Below are 23957 nucleotides of genomic sequence, written 5' to 3'. Positions count from 1 at the left end.
AGCGAGCCTCAGCAGTAGATAGTCCGCTGCTCTCTGCTGTGCGTGTTTCAGCGCGAACATGTACGCAAGCGCGTCTTTTGATTTCAACCAATCAGCGCCAACGCAAATGACGTCACACACGACAACAGCTAAGCTAAGTTAGCCGAGACGACACTCGAAGTCGGACGGACACGATTTTCTGCCAATCTGTGTTTTTCCCTTTTTGGCCAAATATATTTTTTACGACAACTGTCTTGTTGACGGCGTCTTTTATTCGTTCCACTGGGGTTTAGCAGGTGTGTTTATAAAGAGACGAAAATTGTTTGGGGACTATGCCCCACGTTCTAGTTGAGATGGTATAACCCAAGAGGCAAAATGACGCTTGCTACTGTTGTTGCGAGTTGCCATTCGTTCTACTAAACCATTAGTCATACGCCATCATGCCTTCTGTAGTTATTACACAAACAAAAATCTCTTTACTGTTACTAGTGTTAGTGCCTCAATATGGCTACGCTCGTGAAAGCAATACAACGAACTCAAACGCGTCTTCGTTCAATGTTGTCAACTAATATCCGGATTATGCAAATTTTCCTCAATTCTCCGGAGAAATTTTCATAAAAATTTGAAAAACCCGGAATTCCGGGAAAATCCGGAGGACTTTCATCTCTGCATTTGACATGATCTTGATCTTTGCATCCAGTGACATGGAGAAGGTGGCAGCAGTGAAAAAAAATGAATTGTGAGGTGGCTCAGTTGATCACTGCACTGTGTTTTGAGAAGACACGTGTTTTCACTTGAATACTATTGTCAGTGAGGCGCTTCCAGAGTGTCCGTCCTCATTGCCGTTCTTCCGCCTCTACTTCCTTTCACCGTCTTTTGATTGTTTCCGAATTTGACGTCACTGTTGAACGTGCTGTTTTTGTTGTTGTTTTTTTTTAATCAGGCATATCAGGAAATAGGTCAGATTTGATTAAATTGAGGCGCTTTTCCCCTACAAAATAAATACGACGCTTCAAGAGGGCGATTGTTGCTGCTCACGATGATCATGCGTCAGTTTGGAGCGTGACGCAAGTTCTGTTGTTAATGCTTTTATCTCAGGCAAGCAATTTTCCTTTCCACTTATCTGATTGAGGCTGAACCCACAAGGTAAAAATAGTTGTGTGGCTGATCGTACAGTATGTTGGACTCCAGCTGCATTCAAAAGTCAACAGCCAAAATGAGGCCGATGTCAATGTCAAATTCAGCTGTCAAGGGTCAAACTCCATGTTTGTGTTGCCAGCCAAACACAAGGCACATATGACAACTGAAGTTTTCATTTAACATAATAAGCATGTTTTTTTTTTTTTTTTTGGAATGGGGGAGAATACCCAGTGAAAGAAGTTTGGCGCATGAAAACTCCACGCTGGAGGGCCCCGGGCTGGATCCAAATCCCAAACCTCAGAACTGTGAGGCAAAACCACTAGGCGCATTAGCAATTCATCATTTCTTCTTTCCTGAAGGGATGACACTTCAGGAGACTGGCTCAACTGACTGACCAACATCTGTCACTTCCTGTTCACTTTGGATTTCACCAGCGGCCAGTTTACACAGCTAATTGGTAAAACAGATGAGCCTGAATTAATTGTACCCTCTGCCGGTTCCACAAAGCCTACTGTATATTTCTTCCTGACAGAGAGACGACATAACATGACCTTGTCGATAACAACATCTGCCGGATAAACTTCCACATGAGTGAAGAAAAATGTTCTTTGAAAAAAATAAAATTAAAAAAATCAATTTATGGATTTCCCATGTACTTCCCAAAATGCATAGTAGGTTTTCTACTCAGCCATATGCCTGTCCTTGAAAAACATCGTTGATACAATCAATTTGTTTTTAGTTCAAATAAAACCAAGCACTATAATCTTTCTAAAGTTATAATTGTGACTACAGCCCCATACATTTGCATCTATTACAATGAACGTTTGAACGTGACATCATAAAACAGCAGGTATGGAACTTGTCGTACCTCTTGCAGCATTGATAGAATGCCATCCTTCTCTTTTTGAAGCTGTAAAGGAACAACAAGATAGCAGGTCAAAGGTGAAAGTGGAGGAAGAAAAATACAAGAAAGAGAAAAATTGAAATACTTACTCTTTTCTTGTAATATATCCTCCACTTGTGATACTCTTTGATGACCACCTCAATCCGCCGCTTCCAGTAGCTGCCTTCTAGTACAATCGCCTGTATAAATAAAACCGTTGCATTATGGAAAGCATCAAAAGGAATCCACAATAACACCAATCACTTACTTCGGGCTTTCTGTGGGCATCTGCCTCAGATCCCTCCAATGGAGTGATAAAGCCACACACAGGATTTTTCCGCTTCTCCACATCTAAACAGTAGTCAGAAATTGCCACTTTAAAAATTCTGAACAGATAATATTACTTTCGTGTGCAGAAGTTTATAAGTGGAGAGGACTTACACTGGATGAACCATGCTCTCCAAATTGCATTGTTTAGACGGATTTTATCTCGCCACAGTAACCGCAGTCCCTTGAACGACTTCCACTTTGGGGAGACAATCTTGCCACTAGAAAGTAAACAAAAAGACAACAAACTTTGCTGCTTTCCTTTTCAAACCTTAAAAAATTTGAAAAAAAACACCACGCCTGAGGAAAAACATTCAACAAGAGGCAGAAGGTATGACTACCAAGGTGTCAATTATCACGAGTCCTAGGCCCACTTGTAGCCGGCACAGCCCCCACAGCCTCGTGCTGAGCAGCGATCTGTGAGTTTGGGCTTTGGGAGCTTTGCTGAATCTACTGTGGGATATCCACATCCAGAAAATTTAAAAACTCAAACAAAGATGAAAATAGGAGTTGCCTTAAAGAGGTATGGAGGCTTCAAGAAGAATTAGCAACAATCAGCTCTTTTTAAATTTTAATATTGTACAGTATATTTCCCCCCAGAAAATACATTTTAAAAAAATGACCCCATTTAGTGTTGTAGAAACACATCGTTAAGAATAAGTCATGCAACCAACAGAGCAGCTGTGGCTAATTTTATTATTGTCGTGTTAATGCTAGCTAAGCATTTGTTGAATCTGGATATGCGTTGTCTGTAAATTTGAGAATCATGCTTGCACATGTTATTGAAAGGCATGGCTTTGCTCAGACACTCGAAGAAGTTTTAGCACTGCAAATTCCCCCTTCGAGACACTCGAACATTTTTTTTAAAAGTGGTGACATTGATGAATGTCTTTGTTGAAAAGCTGTCCCGATCTTGACTAATGGGACTGCATCTCGCTAATTTGGGTTCGCCAGAGTCTCTCTGCTTTTACAGGATCGAGAGAGAGACACCTAATGGGAGACACTCACAGAGTTGCTAGGAAGCCAAGCCGAAGAGCACATTTCAACATGCTTCTAATGAAGGGGCATCAGGGGTTCTCACACACACAAAACAGCCAAGACGGCAATTTGCTGCGGGAGGAAAAACACTATACTTGAGTCTTGTTCATAAAAAATATTTGTGGCACATAATTTGGAGGGGGCGGCGGGGGGGGGAACAGCAATTTAAGATGGGAACAATTATCCAAATAAAGTTAACTTTGACGTGGGAGCAGGCCTTGTATCACATCATAGATAGCTGAGCAGTATTGGTCATTTACCTTTTCAAATATTGTGGTTTGGATGATTCGTCAACCTAATTTAGTTAAAGCACAAACCTGTAATAAAGCTCAATGAAAAAAGAAAAAAAGCAAGAGAAACAAACTGTGTCAAAATGAGACAGAGGCATCATTGCAACAATTCTGCATTACCTCAGCCCCACTCAAATCTATTCCGTGCGGCCAACTAGAATCAAAGTCCAGTTTGTGGTTAAGTTTCCAAGCGGTTGCACAACAAACAAGAGCAACACACATGCGCATGCACACGAACATGATCACCTTTTGCAAGTCTGAAACAATATCAACAAACCAATTGAATGCTTTTTAACTCATGGAATCCCAGCCATTTTTGACAGTATTTTTTTTCAGTGCAAAGGAAACTCTAGCATGAAAATACCAAGGACAGGACCAAAATGCTGAACAAGAAATGAACATTAAATGCAAGAACTGATTTTGTGAATTTTTCCACAAAACAACTCTCGGAGTTTATTATGATAGTATGTTTGTCCGGCATATCATTCGAAATCCACCAAAAGGGTTTGTTAAATGTTTTTTTTTTTGGTTTAATAAATAAATAATTAAAAACTTTTTGGGTTTGTTTTTGTTTTTTTTAAACCAATTGGGCCACTCACTGTAGTCACAGGCGACAGTTGTCCATCACTAGTACATATTTGCATAATGTTTAAGAACTGCTTTTAAGCTTTTACTTAGGTAAAATTTTCACTTCACTTTTTTGTACAATATATTTAATTTATTTTCCCCATGTTTAAACTGTGGCTTTCAATATTGTAAAATATAGTTTTTTGGTGATTTACAGTTAACACCTACTACAGTGTGCTACACTATTTTCATGTTGGTGATTTTGGTGGTGAGAACTAAGAATTATTTTTATTATTACTACTACTTGAGTGTACATGTAAATGCTTTAACATGCATGTTAAAATTTTTGCTTCTTTTCTCATTAACGTCCTCTAAACAATTTTAAATCACTTTTCTTTTATTTTCGAAATTTTACATCTTTACTTCATTTTAAATTGTTTTTAAAGTTTTCGGTTAATGTGTTTAAATTGTGTCAATTTGCGTTTTGTGTAATATTTGTACCGGTAAGCTATTTCTGTAAGATTCTCTGCTTTGCTGCGGAATGTTGTTAACTTTAGAGTTTGTAAATGCTTGTAAGTCTTGTGTCTTGGCGTGTGTGAGGCACATCGAGTTGCCTTGTTTGTGAAACGTGCTACATAAATAAAACTGGATTGTCTTGCTTTGCGTAAAAACCTTTCGAAACATTGCACTAGTAAATGGATCTTGAAGCCGATATCAAGAAGAGCGACTAAATGCTCAAACGGATTTCCGTAGAAGTAAGTTTTAAAACCAAGTTATAGGCGCCAAAAATGATTAAAACGTGCAGTCGGGGTCTTGGGAGTGGCCCACGTACCTGTAGGCCATGGACATGCACTCAAACAGGCGGGTTAGTGTCGGGTCGATGCTCAGGCTTCCGGAGCTGAACGGCCCGTAGCGGTACGTCTGACACCAGGTCCGATTCACCGTGTCGAAATCGTACCTCGGGCACCGTCCGCCTTTCAAGCCTCCCGGTGACGCGTCGCGGTGGGGTGACGACACCATAAAGTGCCCGCTGTGGATGACCTGCGTGTAGGTGAAAGGCCCGTACGCCGGCCCGCTGGCAGGTGACTGAGCGCGTTCTGCCTCGGGTTCGGAGGTGTCGCGGAGGTCGCTGCCGACTTTACGGACTCTGCAGTTAGCCGCCATTGCCGTGTTTTCAGTCCGTGTTACCATTCACAAAAATGCGACGGTCAGGACGACCCTCCTGCTTTTCTTCTTTCAATGAAGAAATATCGTACAGTGACCTACTTGGGGGTTTCCTCTTGACAGCTGAGCCACTTCACCAGGCGTCACGATTTTTTCCTCCGAGTGGACGATTGTGCAACAGCACTCTGTCCACTTCGATGGTGTTAAAGTCCTTAAGGGAAGCCCGAGGTGGTAATTATTAATAGACTTTTTTTTTTTGGAGGGAACAACCATCATTCAGTATGAGGCCAAGTAGTGTAATATCCCACCATATGGCACCATGGTGTGGGAAAAAAAGCTCCCTAAATTACATACATTTGTGGTTAGGAACGGTCAGCAGCTTTGGAATAATTTTCAGTCATGGATATTTGATGGTCTTATATTTCTGGCCTTAGTAGTGATGAGGAACAGTGAAGCCTCATGAACCAATGAGACATTGTCTCTGATGTGTCAGCCAATGGTTCATTCCATTTCCTTCATTTTAACTCTTTAAGGGCCCCTGCTGCACAATGAGGAGTATCGCAGTTTTTCATTTGATTTGAAAGCTTGTCATGTATCGTCTCCGTGCATATACAGTATTTATGACTAAACTAATCCTAACACTTTGTACACACTGCACTGCAAATACACGGACTGACTGAATCTCAACTATTTATCTATGGACAACTAAACTAACTGTGTGATTGAATCTTTATGAACTTTCTCTGAGTCTATAAATGAATGGATAATTACCTGACTGGCAAACTAACTGACTTTAATAGCTAACTCACGCAAAATAATACAGGTACGTGATCACTCGATGTTGGAAAACTTTTTAATTGCATTTTGACCTACAAAAACAATAGATATAATTAACCTCCGGAACATGTCTGTAGTCTTAACGATACACCTAACTCACATTCCTTTTGATCCTTAAGTACTATTAATATTTGCGTTAGTTGCAAGTGGATGTGGGACCGGACAAAATGGACACCACGACTCTATAAATAAGATTAGTTACATTTCACAAAGGTTTTGAGTTCTTCCAGAAACTTGATGTACTGTTGATGCTCGATGGCAGTGCTCAGCTCCATAAGTTCATCAGCAAAGGTGTTGTCAACACCCCGGTCGGCCAGAAAGTCCATCATGTGATCATAGAGGGACTGAAAAAACAAAAATGGGGTTATTGTTTGTGTTAAAATGAAATAGTTTTATGCCTTGGACCAGGAGGAAAATGTGGGGCTTTAACAAGAAACTGTGAAATACATCAGGTCAAGCCATTGTGCAGAAACTCACGTCATTCAAAGAGTCTTTTGTGAGTGTGTAGCTGGTTTCTTTCCACTCTGTATCCCCTTCTGGCTGGAAGCTAACCTCAAAGATGCCGAAAATGTCGCTCTCCTCCTCTTCGCCATGTGCCAGCTAGCCCAAACAGATCAAGAATAAGATCACTGACAATTGGAGTTGTGCTGATAGTTTTCTTTTGTTCAAAATGGTGTTGGCTGAGTGTACCTCATCTTGAAGGAATTGGCAGTCAATCACCAGTGTTTCCTTTACAGCCTCTTTCGTAACTTCAACAACAAAGTTAGGCGTGGACAAAATTTCAGGCTGCAAGGACAAGCGGGATGCTTATTTAAAAACTGGACATTAAAGTACCACTACGAAGTACATTTTTTTCACAAAGCTCCGTTTATTTCCGTCCCTGAAAATCATGACTTTTGTTACCTCTTCCCCTGATTTTTGCTCTCCTTGATCTGCCTCCTCCGCAAAATTTGGAAGAATGCTGTTATTGACATTGAACGTGACAGTGATTCTGCAAGTGGATGATGAAAAAAAAATAGGTGAATATAATTACAAATCTGTGACAGCAGAAAGCACAGAGAACAGGTGGCCTACTTTTCTCCAGCAACGCGTTTTGTAAGTAGAGCCTCGGTACCGTCCATCGACAGTTCCCAACCTCCGGATATCTTGGGTAGAGTTCCGCTTTTCTGAATCTTTTTCTCCTCTTTAATTTCATCAAATAGGAATTCCCCAAATGCCTTGTCACCTGCAATAGGAAAGAATACATGGGACAAATTGGTGATATTTTATATCAGATTTTTCTGATTTGTAACAATTTACGGTGACTGACGTGACTAGATCGCAATGCATAACCGCATCATTGACAACCACAGCTGTGCATTCAAAGTGAGTATGAGTGGTGTTTTTTTTTCTGTTTCTGACAAATTTGATGCCAAATGTGTTGATCCACATTTTAGGGGGGTGGGCTGGGTACCTTGATATTACTCTGGCCCGCAATGACAAGGCATTTTCTTGTAACTACATGAACTTTATTCATGACCAATCCTTCTCAACTGGGCTATATTTATTCCTTGCGATGTTTTATAAGAACTTGTCTTTGGTCATTCCAGTCTTTTAATCTATGCATATTTGAGTGCCAAATTAAACCACGTTATATCCTCTTGACCACTATTGTGTAAGACTTGGATTTCTATAATGATACAAAGTTCATCATATTGTCACTTCTGTGTTTAGCAAAACTTTCAAATGATAGAAACCTTTTGAAGGTATAATCAAGGCTCAGAAATTTAGGAACGTTTGAAAGTCAGATTAAACGAAAAGGTCACACTCAAAATCTCAAACCCTATTCAGACGTTGGCCAGAAATTGGCCCATTTTCACCAGTTTCAAAGAGTCATCTTTCTTGACATGCGTCTCAGGAAAATGACACTTATATCACTGGAATCATTCTTCTGTGTGACAATTTTAGTCTTATGTAAATTAATTGATCTTTGAGATTGCACACATACCGATGTAGTAACATTTCTTTGGTGGTGTGCCATTAATTTTTTTTGAATGAAACATAATTTGGAATGAAGGTTGGGAAATGATTCACTCCCATGAACCACTCACATTATTGTACAAAGACATCAGGAAGTGGTCGTAAACGCATTAATTCAAGGTTGAGTGCTGACCAGCTAGTTATACTATGGTTAGCATATCATCACGAACTGTAAAGGTTCACCACGACCAAATGTTTTTTTTTCACCCACCAAAGAAGTATATTGTGGATGTTTTACCAATAAGCATGTTGTAAAATAAGCCATTATCCAATTAATGCTTTCTTTACACGCTGTTACGCCGGTTGGCACACGCTTAACTTTGCATCAACTGTTAAAACATGCTATTTACCCTCTGTGTGCATTGCACCGCATCCACACGACGCCGAAGGATTCAACACTTTTGTAGTAAACAGTTTGGGCCTGTATCCAGACGCTCCGTTGCCGTTCATCATCCAGAGGGAACGGGTGAAGGTTCTGGCCGTAGCCGCGTTCGCCGAGCACAATGTCGGGCAATTGAGCGGCAAAGCCCGTGTCGTGGATGTGGAAGCCGTCGGAAGGCGGAGAGCGGCTCCCACCGTGCGGACAACAGACTTGAGCATGTTGGAAAATTGGGACACGACGAACCCTTCCGACTCGGCAAATTTTGTTGCTACTGCACACGGACGCCGCAACACACGTGTACGGAAGGACACATTGACCTGTCGTAACGGATGCCCTATGCGCCGGAAGTAATGACTGACGTAAAGGAAGCAGAAAACTCAAAGGCTCTCTTTAGCACAAAATTGTACGTCAACGTTGTTGCCATATTTGCTGTGGCATTTATGTACCGTTAGTAACTTTGAAAATTGTTATCCCAAGAGCACATAGGTTTAAGACTAAATGGCGTTTGATGACACTAGGCTATTTCACATCATCACCTTTGTGAGTAGGTTTTTCTTACATGACAAACAGTTATTAAGGAACTTTGACTTCCATTATTAGTGTAAATAATCATACGGTATTTATCTCACCCGTCAGAATCTTATGATGTTTGGCAGTAACATCCAGACAAGTCGAGCGATGGTTTCCATCCTGTTAAAATATACTACCTCCCCCCAGCTGTAACCTGTGTGCATGTGCGCATCAGTGTCCGCTTTCTTCACACGCACACACACACACACACACACACACACACACACACACACACACACACACACACACACACACACACACACACACGCACACACACACACGCACACACACACACGCGCGCGCGCCGAGGTAATCAAATTAACAAGACATTTGTTTTACCTCAGATTATGTGACTTGTTCCACTGTTATGTATGTGGTGAGAGACTAGATATATTATGCGCCATCCCAATAGATATGCCTGAAGCTCAACCACCACAAGAGTCCCACTCCAATTTAAGAAGAGCCTGTCAACCGGGCCGCTTAGTGGCAATCACCTCTGACAAACTGTATTTGCACAGAGATTTGAAGAAGACCGAGTAAGGTACCAGCAAATTTCGTTTTCTTGAGGAATTAAAGTGATGGGAGTAGTGACATCACTATTTCAATATGACACTATGTATATAGGCACCAAACCAACGTCTGCAACTGACGTCAGTGTGGTCTTTGGGGAGGAGTTTCTGACTGTCAATTCTGACAAGGATTTTTTTCCGTATAAAATAATGATCCCCAGACGGGAAATTTAGGTTCTTACAAAAGTTCACAGCAGATTGCGAAAAAAATAAAAACAACAAATAGAATACAACTATCCATTTTCTGAAGGAGTAGCTTTGTTTCGATATGGTGACACCGTCACACGTCTGTGCAATCCCCAGTGCTGCTTGCAACCCGTCGCGTTGTTAATACGAGCCCCCATATCACCATCATAATCTGTCGATATCTGTTGTTGGCACAAACAGAATCTCAGAGGCAATGTTCATAAAGTAACAATTACATACCTCGTTTTGGTCAGCTCAGCTCACTCCTCTTGCAGCTCTCCTGCTTCTTTACTTCATCAATATCTTAGTCCCAACTCACGCAACCCCCCCTTTCTCACAAAACATTACTATGACATCACCTTTGAAGTCTAAAGTGTTCAACCCTCACATTAGATAAGTTTCGCATCAAAGCAAGTTTCGTTTCAACCGTCCATTTTGAATTGCACGACTTCATTCGAGTCACACCATTTGAATTAGGGCAAGAGACGGGGTACACCCCAGTCTAGTCGACAGCAAATCACGGTGGCTTATTTTTCATAGAAAATGTTGGTAAATTAAATTAGTCCTACTTTCAACCACCACTAAACTGATAAACTCGTAACACAGTAATAGTAGCTTTAACTCATCAGTGTGGGTAGTTTTTACCCCTTGTTGGTTCAAACTCTTGACGCGATGTGAGATGAGCTCAGAATAAATAACACAGCATTAGCTCGGACTGAGTGCTGGGTTACAAACTCAAAAGGCAAATAACCTTGTCAAATGCAGTCATTTTATTAGAACAGTACACGCGGGTGTTCTTACATGGTTTCCATAGTGTAAAAATATTTGAAGGTATTTATTGTACAATCCTGAGTCCCAAGTGTACAAAATCACAAAAGAAACGTTCACAAGCTGTGATTTACTTTCTACAAAGTGCAAAAGAAATCAGTCATCAGATATTTTCTTGTAATTTTCTTCTCCATGCATAGCATACATTTTCTGAGCTACCTACAGAGAATATCAAAAGGTAGAATCAACAGATGCTGTCATGCATCTTCCCCTGACGGGTCAGTACAGTATTTGGAAAATATGTCAAAAAGCATGCACCAAGTGGGTGCAGATATTACAAAAGCGAGCTCATATTACATGCCGCAACAAATTGTCAAAACGTTAACATTTTTAAATACTTTGTTGACTGAATCAACTACAGCCAATGCATATGTAAAACCTCCTAAAGAGCACTTTGTATCAAATCAATACATACAAGGTCTGGTTTAATCAAACATGAACTTTCTTTGGAAGCTTGTCAACATTTGGTTTGCAAATATTTCTATTCTACATAGGCTGACATTCACAGCAAAGAATACATGAACTGACGGTAAACTGCGATTCATATTCTTTTAAAATACAAGCGAATGAGAAGAAATTCTAACATCCCAGAACAAATCCCTGTTAAGCAGCCGAACATTTTGCAAAATGGGATTACTAAAACTGGCAAATCGGAGTTGTGAGACATCAATGTGCAGATTCATGCTGCAGTGATACCTTAAGACTCAAGTGGGAGGTAGTATAATCCATCACTATATACAGTATTACAATATAATTTATTGAGCACTCTTATGACCTAAGGAGGTGTCCAAAGGATGTTATGATAGTCCCACGTAGAGGCGGTCCTTAGTTTACGACAGAGTTCCTTTGCTTCGGTGCCAGTGTAACCTGATTTTTGGACTTTGACCGGAACATATATATAAAAACATAACTCTGGGTTAGTGAGGTGCACTAAACACAAACGGTTAACTCTTGGTCGGGCGGAGTTTGCGGCCAAAGTACTCCGGTGCTGCATCAAGCAACCAATCAGCATCTACCAGACACAAGTCCCTCATGTAGCAACGTGAGGTGTGCAGCAGCTCATTGAACACCACGTACGCTGGCTTCGCCTGGAAAAGAACAGACGAAGGGTGGATGGCCACCGACTGGTGGGTGTCCAGGGCTAAGTAGCTGCCGTCGGGTTGAAGCTCCGCAGCGTTGATAAACATCCCGTGGGCGAGGCATTGGCGAACCTTCCCTGTGTCCGCTCCACATGACTCCAGCTTTAAGTTCAGCTGTAGTAAGCCAAACAGAACAGTCATATTTACAGTCGTTATGATACATACATTTTTTCAGATCAACTCCAAAAAATGGCTTCGCCTGACTAGCATTTACACCGCTCACTCTAAAATGATGTTTTTATGTGTTGCTGCTCCATGTGTATTAAAGCAGCAGTTGTTTGAAGGTTTATAATTACCCTGACAAGCATGCTAAAACATGTTAAATTGTTTTTCAAATGGTTTCAGGAAAGTATTATTTGCGATGAAGTTGGTTTGCAATAATAGTTTGTTCATAACAACAACAAAAAATGGCTTATGCGGTACTTGAAGCCATTTACACTGTTCACTCACATAAAATAACACTGACAGAGCCTCCATTATCGTCAATCCAGCCATTAAAATGGACCCATTATTCCTGTTCTCGGCTGCTGTCATCTAAGTAATGGAAACATTTCAGATAGGATCTTCGTTTTGTCTTCTTTGACTCTTTGGACAGACTGGCAATTGTCAACGGCCTCAAAGTTTTGTCCAGCAGATGTAATTCATTCTGGCAGGATGCCTAGTCCATCGCGACTTCTTCTTTGACATCCTGAACTGTGGCTTGTTTTCTTATTCAAGTGTAAATTCTCCTGTCGCAATTTATTATTTCCATTCCATATTTCTCCCTACAATTTATCAATTTACTTTTCATGATTTCATTTCAGCAATCAACTCCTCTCAGATGCTATCTTCCTACTTCACCACTTGGCTGAAACGTTTGCATGTTTGTTGGAGGAATTTTGAGATGGTAATTGTGCTCTAGAGCCATAAATTGCATGAATATTTATCCATCCATTTTCTGATCTACTTATCCTCACAATGCTTGGGAGACATTTTGTGGCATCAAAGCATGACAGAAAAAGCCCAGAAACGCTAATCGAAAAGAAAATTAGTTTTTCCCATCTAATTAACAGAACATAGGTAGCAAAATCAACAAATAGCAAACTAGAAATATTGTAGACGGGGAATTTCTGCATCAGGATTTGTGGAGATGTACCTTAAAGCATATTTCTCTGAGTTGACTTTGGACGTCTTTCACTAGGCCCATGTTCCTGCTGTTGACAAAGTTCTCGCGACACCATTCCTTTACAGAAAAAAAACCCCAAAACATTCATACATCAAGTATCTTGGTGAAATCTGATTAACTGTCAAGCAGTCCTAACGTACAATACTTGCCTTATTCCCACTGACTTTCTTGAATGCTCTGTAAATGCCGAGGAGCGTCATGTGATCTCCTTCACTGGACATGAACTTCTTGCGCACAGCAAGAACCTCTTCACGTCTTGCCGGGGGGTTGTACAGCACGCTGTCCACTGACAGCAGAGACACGATGCTTAAAATCTCCTCAGAGCAGGCATAGTTGGGGGATAGCAGGATGGTCTGCAAAACATTAAAGTGTCAAAAACTGGTAGCATACATGCAATATCATCTGTGGGCAATTTGTCAAATCAACAAGGCTCCAAAAAGTACATAGTTGTATTACCCCACTGATCATGGAGGGATGGGGGTGGGCCATGCCGCAAATAGTACAAATCCACAAGTAATTGACACCCCGCCCTCCCAAAAGGTTTCTGTTTACCTATAAATTGCCACAAGATGGTTGCAATTCACCACTTTATGCCACAAGATGATTGTAAAACACTACTTTTGTCTAAATGAAGCTCCTAAATTGACGTCAACACAGTTCCTCGTCCCCAAGATGCCACAACATTACATCAAAGTCGTACTTTTAGTGCTTTGGCCCAAACACACACACAAAACAATATATGCATTGTTGCCTTCCTCAAAAGCAACACAAAGAGCAACCCAGAAGCACATCGTATCTCTCAAACAACGAGTTGCCATTTTTTCAAATATTTTTGCTCACAGTCGAATTCGAACCGTGATTCATTCTCTTGCCCAAGTTTTTGGAATGTCTGATTTTTTTTTCTCAATTTCAGAAATTCCACAACAATCTTTAAATATGCAACTTTTGATCTTAAGAGCTAATGACTTACAGCGGCTACAAGATTATCGGGGATGTTCCTGTATCTTGAAATGATACTTAAAAGGGCATTTCAAACAGTACTACCTTGGCATATCTTGGCTCCAGGGGAAAGCTGGACATCTTTTTTCCCAATGCAGTGAGGAGAACCTGCCCATTGTTCCTTTCCACAGCCCCCAGCAGCTCCAAATGCTCCACAGCTGAGCGAATGGCATCTGCAAAAGTGTGGTGAAATTGAAGCTTACCGGCCGGTCCGGAAATGCTTTCCAGCTCATGACCTGTTGCATCTTACCTGGGGAGGGCTTGGACATGAAATCAAAATTCATAACATCTTGAATCCCTAGAGCCATGAGCTGTAGCATCACACTGGCGAGGTTACACCTTTGAAACAACAGGTCACTCGGGTCAGTTTAACCTGAATGGAAATGTTCAGCTTCCAGTGTGTACTGGCCCTAAATTAACTGTGTAAAAAAAAAAAAAAAAAAAAAAAAAAAATGGAACAAACAAAGGTTACCTCTGAATCTCGGGCACAGTCATAGGAATGAGATGATCAAATTCTTGCTCCGTGTAGAGACGGTAGCAAATTCCTGAGTCTTCCCTGCCGGCCCGGCCCGCTCGTTGCCACGCCTGCGCTTTGGAAACGCGCTGCACTGCCAGCACCTCCAACCCACTGTCTGAGAACCAATCGACAACCAACATACACCGAATAGAGCATAGAAAAGCATGTTGCATTTGGTGGGTCATAGTCAGTGAATGACCTCACAAGACTATCGACAGTGTTATCTCACCAGGATTGAAACGTTTGGCTTTCACCATCCCTGTGTCAATGACATATTTGATCCCAGATATTGTCACTGACGTCTCTGCTATGTTGGTTGCCAAGATAACCTTCCTGCAACCCTGGAACAAGGAAAGAGAATCAAATGGCATGAATTAAATTAACATCCATTTTGCAACTAACAGCTACATTTCAAAAAAACATCGTCACTTTCTCGATTTTGCACTCTTCTGCCAGTGACTTTACCTTTGGAGCTGCCTGAAAGACCCTGAGCTGTTGCATCGGAGGCAGTGACGCATACAGAGGGACGACTACCATAGGTCCACAATTGTCAGGCAAATGTTTGGCAATGTCCCGACATGTCCTTGCTAGAGCCTCGATCTCTTCCTGGCCCGTCATGAAGACCAATATATCGTGTGATGGAGGTGCTTCCTGTGCAAAGACAAGACTGTTGCAGCGAACGGTGACACACATATACATATACGCAGGCTTTACTGATACTTATTTTAATGTTTACCGGTGTGTAGGGTTGGAATTAATGATCATTTTAATAATAAATAAATAAAAACATGTTTTAACTTCTATTCCTTGGGTCAAAAACAAGAGATTTCAAATTGACAGTTCAGAAAATGCAGACGCACGTGTTAAAATAACGTGAAAATGTTTTGATTAAATAAAGATTTCCAGTAAGACTTGCCATTTCCATCAGAAACCCATTTTCTATGTTGCTTGAATTAGAATTCATTATATAGTTTTTTTTCCCATTGCGTGTGATAATGTGATTTATATTAATTTTGATGGACTAGGCATGATCAAATGTAGTCTCATGGGACACAAACAATGATAGATCATCGTTTCGATATCTGTTGTATCATGCAAGGTCCCCTTTTTATTTTAGGCATTCATATTTCATGGATATTTCACACGTTTCTGGGTTTTTTTCCACCCTTGTTGAAATATTTTAAATAACAATTGAGAATATAATGCATATTTTAAAAAAAAGGATGCTTCCTCATTTATTTACCTATTTATTCGTTTGTTTATTTTATCGTGTCCTCAGTGGTGACTACCTGATGTATCTGGAACACAGTGACGAGAGCAGCTTGCAGGTAGTCGGACTGAGCCTGTTTGGTGTAGTAGATCTGAATGGGATGCTGCCTGCCCTCCAGGTAAAGTACAGGTGACTTGTTGAAGTATTCCGAGAACAGGTCGACATCCATTGTAGCTGACATCACGATGACCTGGGCAGGAAAAACAATGAGACAAAAGGGTCATGTTTCACAGGAAATTAACTTAAATAGCACGTATTGTGGAGAAAAAAAATGTAATTGCTTGTATATCAATAGTTGGGTCCCTGGAGTGACCATCCAAGTGTGAAGAAATCAAACATCCAAGTAAACCTTTTGTCATTTGAGTACAGTGAAACTCCTCTAGAACGAAACCTGCATGGGCGAAAATACCCCCTTATGTGAAAAAATCTTCATGCATTAACACAATTCCCATTCTCCTGCCCCCCATACGACGAAAAACCCCCTGTTGCGTTATACAAAATCATTTTGTCTGCTCCAGCCTCGCGAAGACGTTCACTACAACGAAGTCTTATCCAACAGCGACCTCTACTGCTTCGTTCGAAAAAAGGCAACAGCAACCACCACACTGGTTTACATAGTGAACGATGTTTATTTCGGTCACAGCTGCGAGTTTCCTGGGCTCAACATACTCATAGCTGCTCTGCTATTGGCTTACCGAGCATCATCCTGGCCTCCGATTGGCCAAGAGGCCACATAGACCTCACTGTCTATGTGTGTAGATACTGAAGCTAGATCCGTAGCATCCGATTAGCTGCTCAGAGTAAATTGCTTATGGCTCGAAGCTAACTATGGCCATCGAGGACTACGAAGCGTCCCGTGGGTGTTTTTAGCATGATAACAAGTAAAGCATTCGAGGAAACGTTCGTTTATTTGAAAAACCTTACGCTAACTGGAGCGCTAATGAGAGAGAAGCGCTCCAGTTAGCGTAAGGTTTTTAGTCTTCGAGAGCTAACTATGGCCATCGAGGACTACGAAGCGCCCCGTGGCTGGCTTAAAAGTTCATTGCATGCCAGGAAGTATTTGTTATTGTTAGATTCAGACGAGGATGGACGTTGCATTGCTAAAATGGCTACAAAACGGACCTTTTGATGTCAAGCAGCTAAGACAAGAAGAGCTCTGATGCTGGAAGAGAGGGTAAAAGTGATCAAAATGAAAGACGGAGCAAGCAAAATAAAATACATTTTCCAAGAAATTTATGTAAGTGAAAGTGAATGCTGATCGTAAATTTCGCAATTTCTTTCCCTTTTTTTCTTTCTACACTGACAATATGAAGTGTCAAATAAGTGTGTGCTCATACTTATGTACTATTGGAATAAAAATAGAGTACACAAACGTTTGTGTGTGCGTGTACACATACGTTTGTGTGTGTGGGTGTGTGTGTGCTTACATCTGAGATCAAATTTGCTACAGTGAAAAACCCCCTGTTGTGAAAAATTTCTTGCTGCAAACATGATTTCGTTGTAGAGGAGTTTCACTGTATTTCTAAAAATGTGTCTGGGAATGAGACATTCTGCACTTACTCACAATTAAATAAACCTTGCCTTCACAAAGAGTGCCTCTGGCTGTGACAGGACGAGCTAGGCCGGGCGAAGAGCCAAAGCCACTTTTAAGTAATGGCCAATAACCATGTCCCAAAAAGGTGGAACTCCCATGCTATCATGTAAAAGCCACAACGTTAGCAGAGTGGAATTAAGTTTTGCTGCATAAATGCACAGATTAGTGTTCGCTTCTGATAAGTAGCACATACTTGATTGCTTGGTGGAGTTTTAAATGCGGCCGAGGCATTTTGTTTTTGGTAATGGTGTCCATGCGCCACATCTCGCTCACCATGATAACAAAAGCGGCTCACCGCTGGCCCAGCAGCAGTATTTCACTTGCATGGAATGCTTAAAATGAGAAGATTTCCGCAAGATATGAAATAAGATAGCTAAGCTATACTATTGTCCTTGATCCTGAATTTTGACAGAAGCAAGTCACAGAGATGTTATTAAGACACATGCTAACTGTTTTATATTATGAAAAAAAGTCCACAAAAAAGTCAAACATGTCTCCAATAAAAATACATAGGGCACTACATAAAGACACAATTTCATCCATTTAAAAACATACTTTCAGAGGAATCTTGCCAAGTTCTTTGCGCCGGCGCTGAGCTGTCTTGACAACTCCAAACAGGACATCTGTGTGCACGGTGCGCTCATGAGCTTCATCCAGGACCACAACGGTGTAGCGCAGCAGTAAGGGGTCACCAATGGCTTCGCGTAAGAGCATGCCATCAGTCATAAACTTCAGTTTTGTCTCGGGGGATGTGACGTCCTCAAAACGCACAGTGTAGCCCACCTGGAGATGGTTGTAGATGTAAATAGAAGAAGTAATGATTCAAAATAAAATGAAAAACTTGTGCTATCTTGGTTGTTACCATTTGTTCTCTCACCCTTTACCTCAAAGACTACATAGGGTGGCTTTTTATATTTAGAAAATATGCTCCAATGATTTTGCTGCATAGGTCTGTGTTTCAGTTTTTTACATTACCAGTACGTAATATGCTAAGATCGTGATCAACTTGGTCATGCTTGCATGGATGAAGGGGACATACCAGCTTGCCAAGTTGCGTCCCCTTCTCTTCAGCCACCCTGCCTGCCAGTGAGATCGCAGCCACTCGACGGGGCTGAGTGATAGCAACGAGGCCCTGCCGTCCGATCCCAGCCTCATACAGATACTGGGGGATCTGGGTCGTCTTCCCTGAGCCGGTCTCGCCTGATAACACAGAGTGGGTCTTGTAAAATGAAAAAGTCAGTACATGTCCCGTGACATCACACACAGACAGGATCCTTGCAGCCAGGTACAACTCTTGTACTTGAACAAAAGAAAACAAAAGGTGCACTCTAAAATGTACTTCAGTACAAAGGTAAAGATCTTTCTTGATTTTTTACACACATTGCAATGTTGTGAATTAAGCAACAAAAATGCTCGATTAGCTATCGATAAGTTAACTGAAAAAATTATAATGGCTGGCACAAGACATAGACATGACAAGCACAGTAACGAAGGACTGCTACTTCGTTACTGTCGAACAGCAATATGCAACAGCGTGTGCTAGGTGACACGTTACCTATCAGAATAGCATTGTGGAGCTGTCTTAGTTGGCTCAAAAGCTGAGCCCTCGCTTGGTAAATGGGAAGCTGTTTCCTCTGGACATCAATCGGGGTGGTCGCTTTTGCCTTCCCAGGCAGCAGCATACCAGGTTTCTGCTTGTCGAGGCGAAAGAAAACGGACCCCGGCTTGAATTTTTTAGCCGGAGGATGGTCGGGATCGTAGGGCATGATCTAGAAAACAAGATTTCCTAAGAGCACTCGCTGTCGCGTCTTTAAGGCTGGAGAGTGTCAACACACGAGAGCGAAAATGGTTCTCATGCTCACGACAAGGTACTTCCAGGCGTTACTGCGGTTGTTTGGCTCATATTGAAAAAAAAAATGGTCCACGAGGTAAACGTCGTCGCATGAGTTTGACGTCATATAATAGCGTACTATATTTTCTTTGGCTTGTTCGCGATTTAAATGCTGTTCCTCAGAGTTTTCTTGAGCTAATATAATCTGACACATCAATATATATATAGACTCAAACATTTTCTTTTACAATTAGAAGAGTCGCACAAATAAAGATGCATGTACTGTACTCAGGTCGCTATAATAATATTTCTCCTCGGAGTAAATTCTACTGGAACGAACAGTTACACAACAAATTGACGTAGAACATGGTTATGTCGCTTTCAATTCTGCATTTCAAATAAAATTAGGGCTTTAATCTAAAATACGACGCAACAGTTATCCTTGCATATTCACTTTCCAAGTTCATTGACATTTCACAGATGACAAATGCACCTTCTATGGGAGTGAGTTCAGGACAATTCTTACATTTATTTTGTAATTGCCCTTTGTCTTCAAAATTTCGAAGATATTTGGAAAGATATATGCGTGAAAACACTGGCCATACCGTTCAATAAGTCTATCGTTTTGAACATGGGGTAAAGTATTTACTGTACCTTTGTGATCAATCTTATGCTGTTATTTGGCAAATTTTACTTAAAAGACAAAATATTCATAGGATTGTCCAAATCCCTTACAAATTCTCCACTATTTCTTGGAGAGTGCATGTAAATACTTTGAAATAAACAAAGAATGAGAAAACTGTTTCTATATTATGGCTCCTTGGTGAGTTATCGCTTGTTTACCTCGAATGGAAGTTTACTGTGCCTTGTTAGTGTGATTGTAAATGTTTGAATCAAAGTCTCAGTAATAGCTGTATGAGTGTATTTTTGCATTCATGCTTCTAACATCTAGATCTGATCATGTTGCTAAAGTACAAGTTTAATAAATTCCTGAATAAATAAACCATTCACAATCCATACAAGATCAGTTGTGTCCAACTGTATAAATGGTTCATTTGCTATGGTTTCTCGCTTATCGTAATCAAATCAACAGCAAAGTTAGCATACCAAAGGCGTTCGAGCTGAGTGGATGTCTCGATGCTTTGGTTTAGTCTTCTTAACTGTATGAACCTGGAAGAAGAACCTTTCAGACATTTTAGGTATTGAAAATATGTTATGTGGGTTATGCTTGGAAACAAGTTATTTATTGGAAAAATACATCATCTGACATTAAGTTCATTTTTCATCATAATTCACAGCATCAGGAGTTATTATTGCGACCTTCTCGTGCTTAGGTTAATGTTGGGGATTAAAGTAGGATTTGTACCGAAGCCAAGCTTCTCTGGAATCACTCAGTAAATAACCTTCTCTTGTTTTTAGTGGAAATACTTTCCTGTCGTGCTGTGACTCAGTTGCATTTGTCTTTCCCTGACTGCAATGATTCTGTAGTCTTTCTATAATCAGTTGATATTCAAACCATTAATTTGAGTAACAGTTACACTTTACTTGGTATGGCCTCAGTGTCATTCTATCCTTTTTTTTTTTTTTTAATCGTAGGAATGGTAGCCTGGGTCTGTCTCATGCTCGACCACACAAAACTAAACTAAACAACTACGGGGGCAAATTTCCAGTAAAAGTAAGCAAACGTGCATTGTTCTTGAATAGATAGATTAGTTAAACAAATTTTTGGTGATCAAACCTCACTGCCTGCCTGATAAATGTTGGAGGTTTTTATTTGTTGTAGTTATTCTTCTTAATTTGACTGCATTTACCTGTAACAATGTTAACACTGGAAAAACTCAGGACTCCATGAAGATTTTGTGCTAAATGAGAGTGAATCGAAAGAATGAAAAACACATTTTGAGTCAAGTAAATTCTTGATCCAGGTGCTCGATCATTCTTTCATTTCAGTGTTTCGGTGCAAATAACAGTGACCCATCAAGCCATATTTTGGTGGCAACAACAATAATAATAATACTGTACATTAAATTAGGCTATTTCAAAAATACACTGAACACATAGTATTTGCTGTTTGTTAATCGCAAATTCGCCTATTCGCTGCTATTTTACAGTACCTAGCCTCCTGTTCTTTGCTGACCTATTGTTTTGTTTTGGTTTTTTTTATTGCCAGCTCAGTTTGGTTCTCAGGCCAAAGCGCCTCCTGGTGGGATTTTACTGCCAATCAACTGTTGAAATGAGTTGAGGAGATTAATTTTGGAAAACTATTGTTCTTTGCTGCCATCTTATGGCATCTACAGTCCGGTATCCCTTTCTCGGTGGCGTCAATTACTTGCTGATTTTCGCCATTTACAGCTGGACTATGTCCCTATACAGAATGTAATTCGTACGTCAGTCATACATGTACCCAGAGACCCTCTCATGACCGCAACAGGTGGATTCAATAACATAACTCAAACAACAGCGGTCACAGTTCAACAACTTTTACTGACTAAGGTGAGCTATGAGGCAGCCAGGGGTGAGTTACTCATCAAGCTGTTTTAGCTGATGGTCTTGGGATAGGATCAGAACCTCAAACCACTCAACTCATCCAAACCACAGCCAGTAGACTCAATAGCACGACTCGGACGACAGGAAATGGTTCAATAACGTTTACAAGGTCAATACACGAGGGTTAATGTCTTTTTATTGGCTTTGCAAGATAATCCGGTTGGAAATGCTGAAGGATGGCCTTTTTCAAGGTCCTCAATTTGGTCAAATACGACTGTAATTGTTGAACGGGTGAATTTTTCATTAATGCTCGACAGATAAATGATTGCTGTTTTGCTGAATCGGAATGTGGAAAACAGCTCTCCTCTGTTTGGCCGCCTTAGGATTCCCGGGAGGAGCTGCAAGAAGTGGCTGGGGTGAGGGAAGTCTGGCCTTCCCTGCTTAAGCTGCTGCCCCCGCGACATGACCCCATATAAATGGTAAAGAATGGATGGATGGATGGTCGTTGTCAATATCTCAGCCATTATTACAAAATGGGATGCCTTGGGCGGCAAGCCTGTAAAAGCTTTTCTATTTTGCTTCCCATTAAATGTCTCAGTCATGTGAACACATACCGACACAACACGACGTAAATGGAATATTTATTTTTTTCCTGATTATTATTAGTCTCCATTTACCTTGGTGTCCCGGTAGATGTAGCATTTTCTACACTGTTGGTATTCCCATCACTCGTGCCCACACAACATTGATGTCTCCAAGGGCCGACTGTTCCTTCCTCAAACACCCTCATCCATTAGGTGGCCCCCTCATGGACATCAAACAGTTTGGAGATCAACCCTTCCAGCTCAAATGTTGCATGTATGTATTGTCGCGGTGTCCATTTTATTAATATCGGTAATAAATTAGCTCGTTCAGTATATCTCGCTAGCGGGTGTCTGTATCTGAGGTCATAGTGTTTGTTTTCCTTCCCGGTTGCTGCAAAATTAACACTTTCTCTTTTTACCTATTGTTGTTTGACCTCTTGCATTATCCGGAGAAGCTTATCCTTATTTTTCCTCCTTGAACTTTGCCCAACTCTCCTATTACTCCTCCTTCCTTTTCCTCTTCCTGTCTTCCAACTGCGGCCCGGACTGCCTCATTTATCTCATCCTTAACTTCTTGGATCTTAACTCTTTCACATTCTCTGTCCTGATCCGAGTACTCCTGCTTTAGCCAACATAAGTGGTTGTCTTTTCTGGTTATTTGTTCGCATGTTTAAGAGCTTATCTCTTTTTCCTATAACAATTCAAAACCTCTTATTTCTTGGGCTTGGTGCCCTTTTTCGCCATGCTGCTGTACTGTGGTGGATTTGGCAATAAACGTGTCGAGACTGGTGATTTCATCTTTATAAAGTTACATCTACTGTGATTTGACGGTTCCGCTGAGGATTGGATCGAGGCCAGGTTGAGTCATCATCATGCACTGACTAGTTTGGACATTATTTGGATTGTTTTTGTTTTTAAATCTGCCTTCCTCTAGCTGACTTTCCTCTTCGTTGTTTTCTTGAACATTTCACCGTCACATGAAACAATTTGAGGATTTGTAATTCCTCATCTCTTTTCTCTTCACTTTTGCTGCCTTTTGTCTTTGAGGCTTTCGTCCTTAACTTGGAGTCCCATCTCCTTGCATAAACTGACACCACATGTGCTACCGTCAGGTCAGCTTTGATTTAAATTCTTTGTGCCTACATCCACTTTGTGTGTGTTTTTTTTTCTTTTCTTTTCATCTGTGAAAACGGGTCGCTGTAAAAGGCGACTCGGCGGACATTCATTCTGTCTGCGCCTGTTGGTCATTGTTTTTCTATTTCTCTTGGACGAGTTGTATCTGTTCCATTTTGTTGCACCTTGTGGCACAATGACAATAAAACTATTCTGATTCACTGTGGCAGGATTTATTCCCATTCAAAATGCCTGCAGCACATTGTTCCACTTAAACCCCAACACTTCACACTATCTTCATTAATATGCTTTCCTCCTGGGAAGTACAATACACTTTGACACCACCCTTTTTCCCGCAACACAACAGAAAACAGCAAAGTTAATCACACTAAAGCAGGGATGTCAAACTCATTTTTTTGTCGCGGGCCATTTCGGAGTTACAGCTTCCCTCGGAGGGCCGGTGCAAAATCTCAACGTTA

At 40.9% G+C, this 23957-nt stretch overlaps 3 protein-coding genes across 4 annotated transcripts in view; all 3 read right to left on the bottom strand.

Annotated features, from left to right (window-relative positions):
• The window catches only part of mlxipl (MLX interacting protein like), a 15132-nt gene extending 8996 nt beyond the window's left edge, over positions 1-6136 (bottom strand). The window contains exons 1-5 of one of the 2 annotated variants that reach the window (XM_019895165.1): positions 5057-6136; positions 2444-2550; positions 2271-2353; positions 2113-2202; positions 1988-2029 (exon numbers count right to left, since the gene is read on the bottom strand). In XM_019895165.1, the coding sequence (XP_019750724.1) occupies positions 1988-2029; positions 2113-2202; positions 2271-2353; positions 2444-2550; positions 5057-5415 (681 nt within the window). In that variant the 5' untranslated portion in view covers positions 5416-6136. The remainder of the gene's footprint in view (positions 1-1987; positions 2030-2112; positions 2203-2270; positions 2354-2443; positions 2551-5056) is intronic. The other variant, XM_019895166.1, reaches the window with a different exon arrangement.
• An 89-nt stretch (positions 6137-6225) lies between these two features.
• Positions 6226-8970, bottom strand: c1qbp (complement component 1, q subcomponent binding protein). Its single transcript, XM_019895226.1, has 6 exons — positions 8595-8970; positions 7300-7450; positions 7129-7216; positions 6916-7011; positions 6703-6825; positions 6226-6569 (listed from the first exon to the last, which is right to left on the bottom strand). Exons 1-6 carry the CDS (start codon positions 8842-8844, stop codon positions 6420-6422), a joined length of 858 nt encoding a protein of 285 aa, XP_019750785.1. The 5' UTR covers positions 8845-8970; the 3' UTR covers positions 6226-6419.
• Positions 8971-10700: 1730 nt separating this feature from the next.
• On the bottom strand, positions 10701-19546 carry dhx33 (DEAH (Asp-Glu-Ala-His) box polypeptide 33). Its single transcript, XM_019895173.1, has 12 exons — positions 19019-19546; positions 18503-18663; positions 18019-18246; positions 15889-16059; positions 15065-15250; positions 14829-14940; positions 14555-14714; positions 14333-14421; positions 14128-14255; positions 13233-13436; positions 13054-13140; positions 10701-12032 (listed from the first exon to the last, which is right to left on the bottom strand). Exons 1-12 carry the CDS (start codon positions 19227-19229, stop codon positions 11724-11726), a joined length of 2046 nt encoding a protein of 681 aa, XP_019750732.1. The 5' UTR covers positions 19230-19546; the 3' UTR covers positions 10701-11723.
• Between the last annotated feature and the right edge of the window lie 4411 nt (positions 19547-23957).

The sequence above is a fragment of the Hippocampus comes genome, unplaced genomic scaffold (genome assembly GCF_001891065.2).
Source record: "Hippocampus comes isolate QL1 unplaced genomic scaffold, H_comes_QL1_v1.1 scaffold177, whole genome shotgun sequence".
NCBI classification, from domain to species: Eukaryota; Metazoa; Chordata; class Actinopteri; order Syngnathiformes; family Syngnathidae; genus Hippocampus; species Hippocampus comes.
The sequence above is the reverse complement of the archived record's forward strand: the minus strand, read 5'-3'. Positions and strand labels throughout refer to the sequence as shown.

What these genes read in the sequence shown, in the direction of transcription:
- c1qbp (XM_019895226.1), bottom strand. Translation starts at nt 8,844, where the DNA reads ATGCTCAAGTCTGTTGTCCGCACGGTGGGAGCCGCTCTCCGCCTTCCG. An exon ending in AAACGCGTTGCTGGAGAAAA is followed by an intron (nt 7,217 to 7,299) that starts GTAGGCCACCTG and finishes ATCCACTTGCAG; the next exon opens with AATCACTGTCACGTTCAATG. An exon ending in CAAAAGACTCTTTGAATGAC is followed by an intron (nt 6,570 to 6,702) that starts GTGAGTTTCTGC and finishes TTGTTTTTTCAG; the next exon opens with TCCCTCTATGATCACATGAT.
- dhx33 (XM_019895173.1), bottom strand. Translation starts at nt 19,229, where the DNA reads ATGCCCTACGATCCCGACCATCCTCCGGCTAAAAAATTCAAGCCGGGG. An exon ending in GGACGCAACTTGGCAAGCTG is followed by an intron (nt 18,247 to 18,502) that starts GTATGTCCCCTT and finishes AACCATCTCCAG; the next exon opens with GTGGGCTACACTGTGCGTTT. An exon ending in ACTGTGCCCGAGATTCAGAG is followed by an intron (nt 14,422 to 14,554) that starts GTAACCTTTGTT and finishes GTTGTTTCAAAG; the next exon opens with GTGTAACCTCGCCAGTGTGA.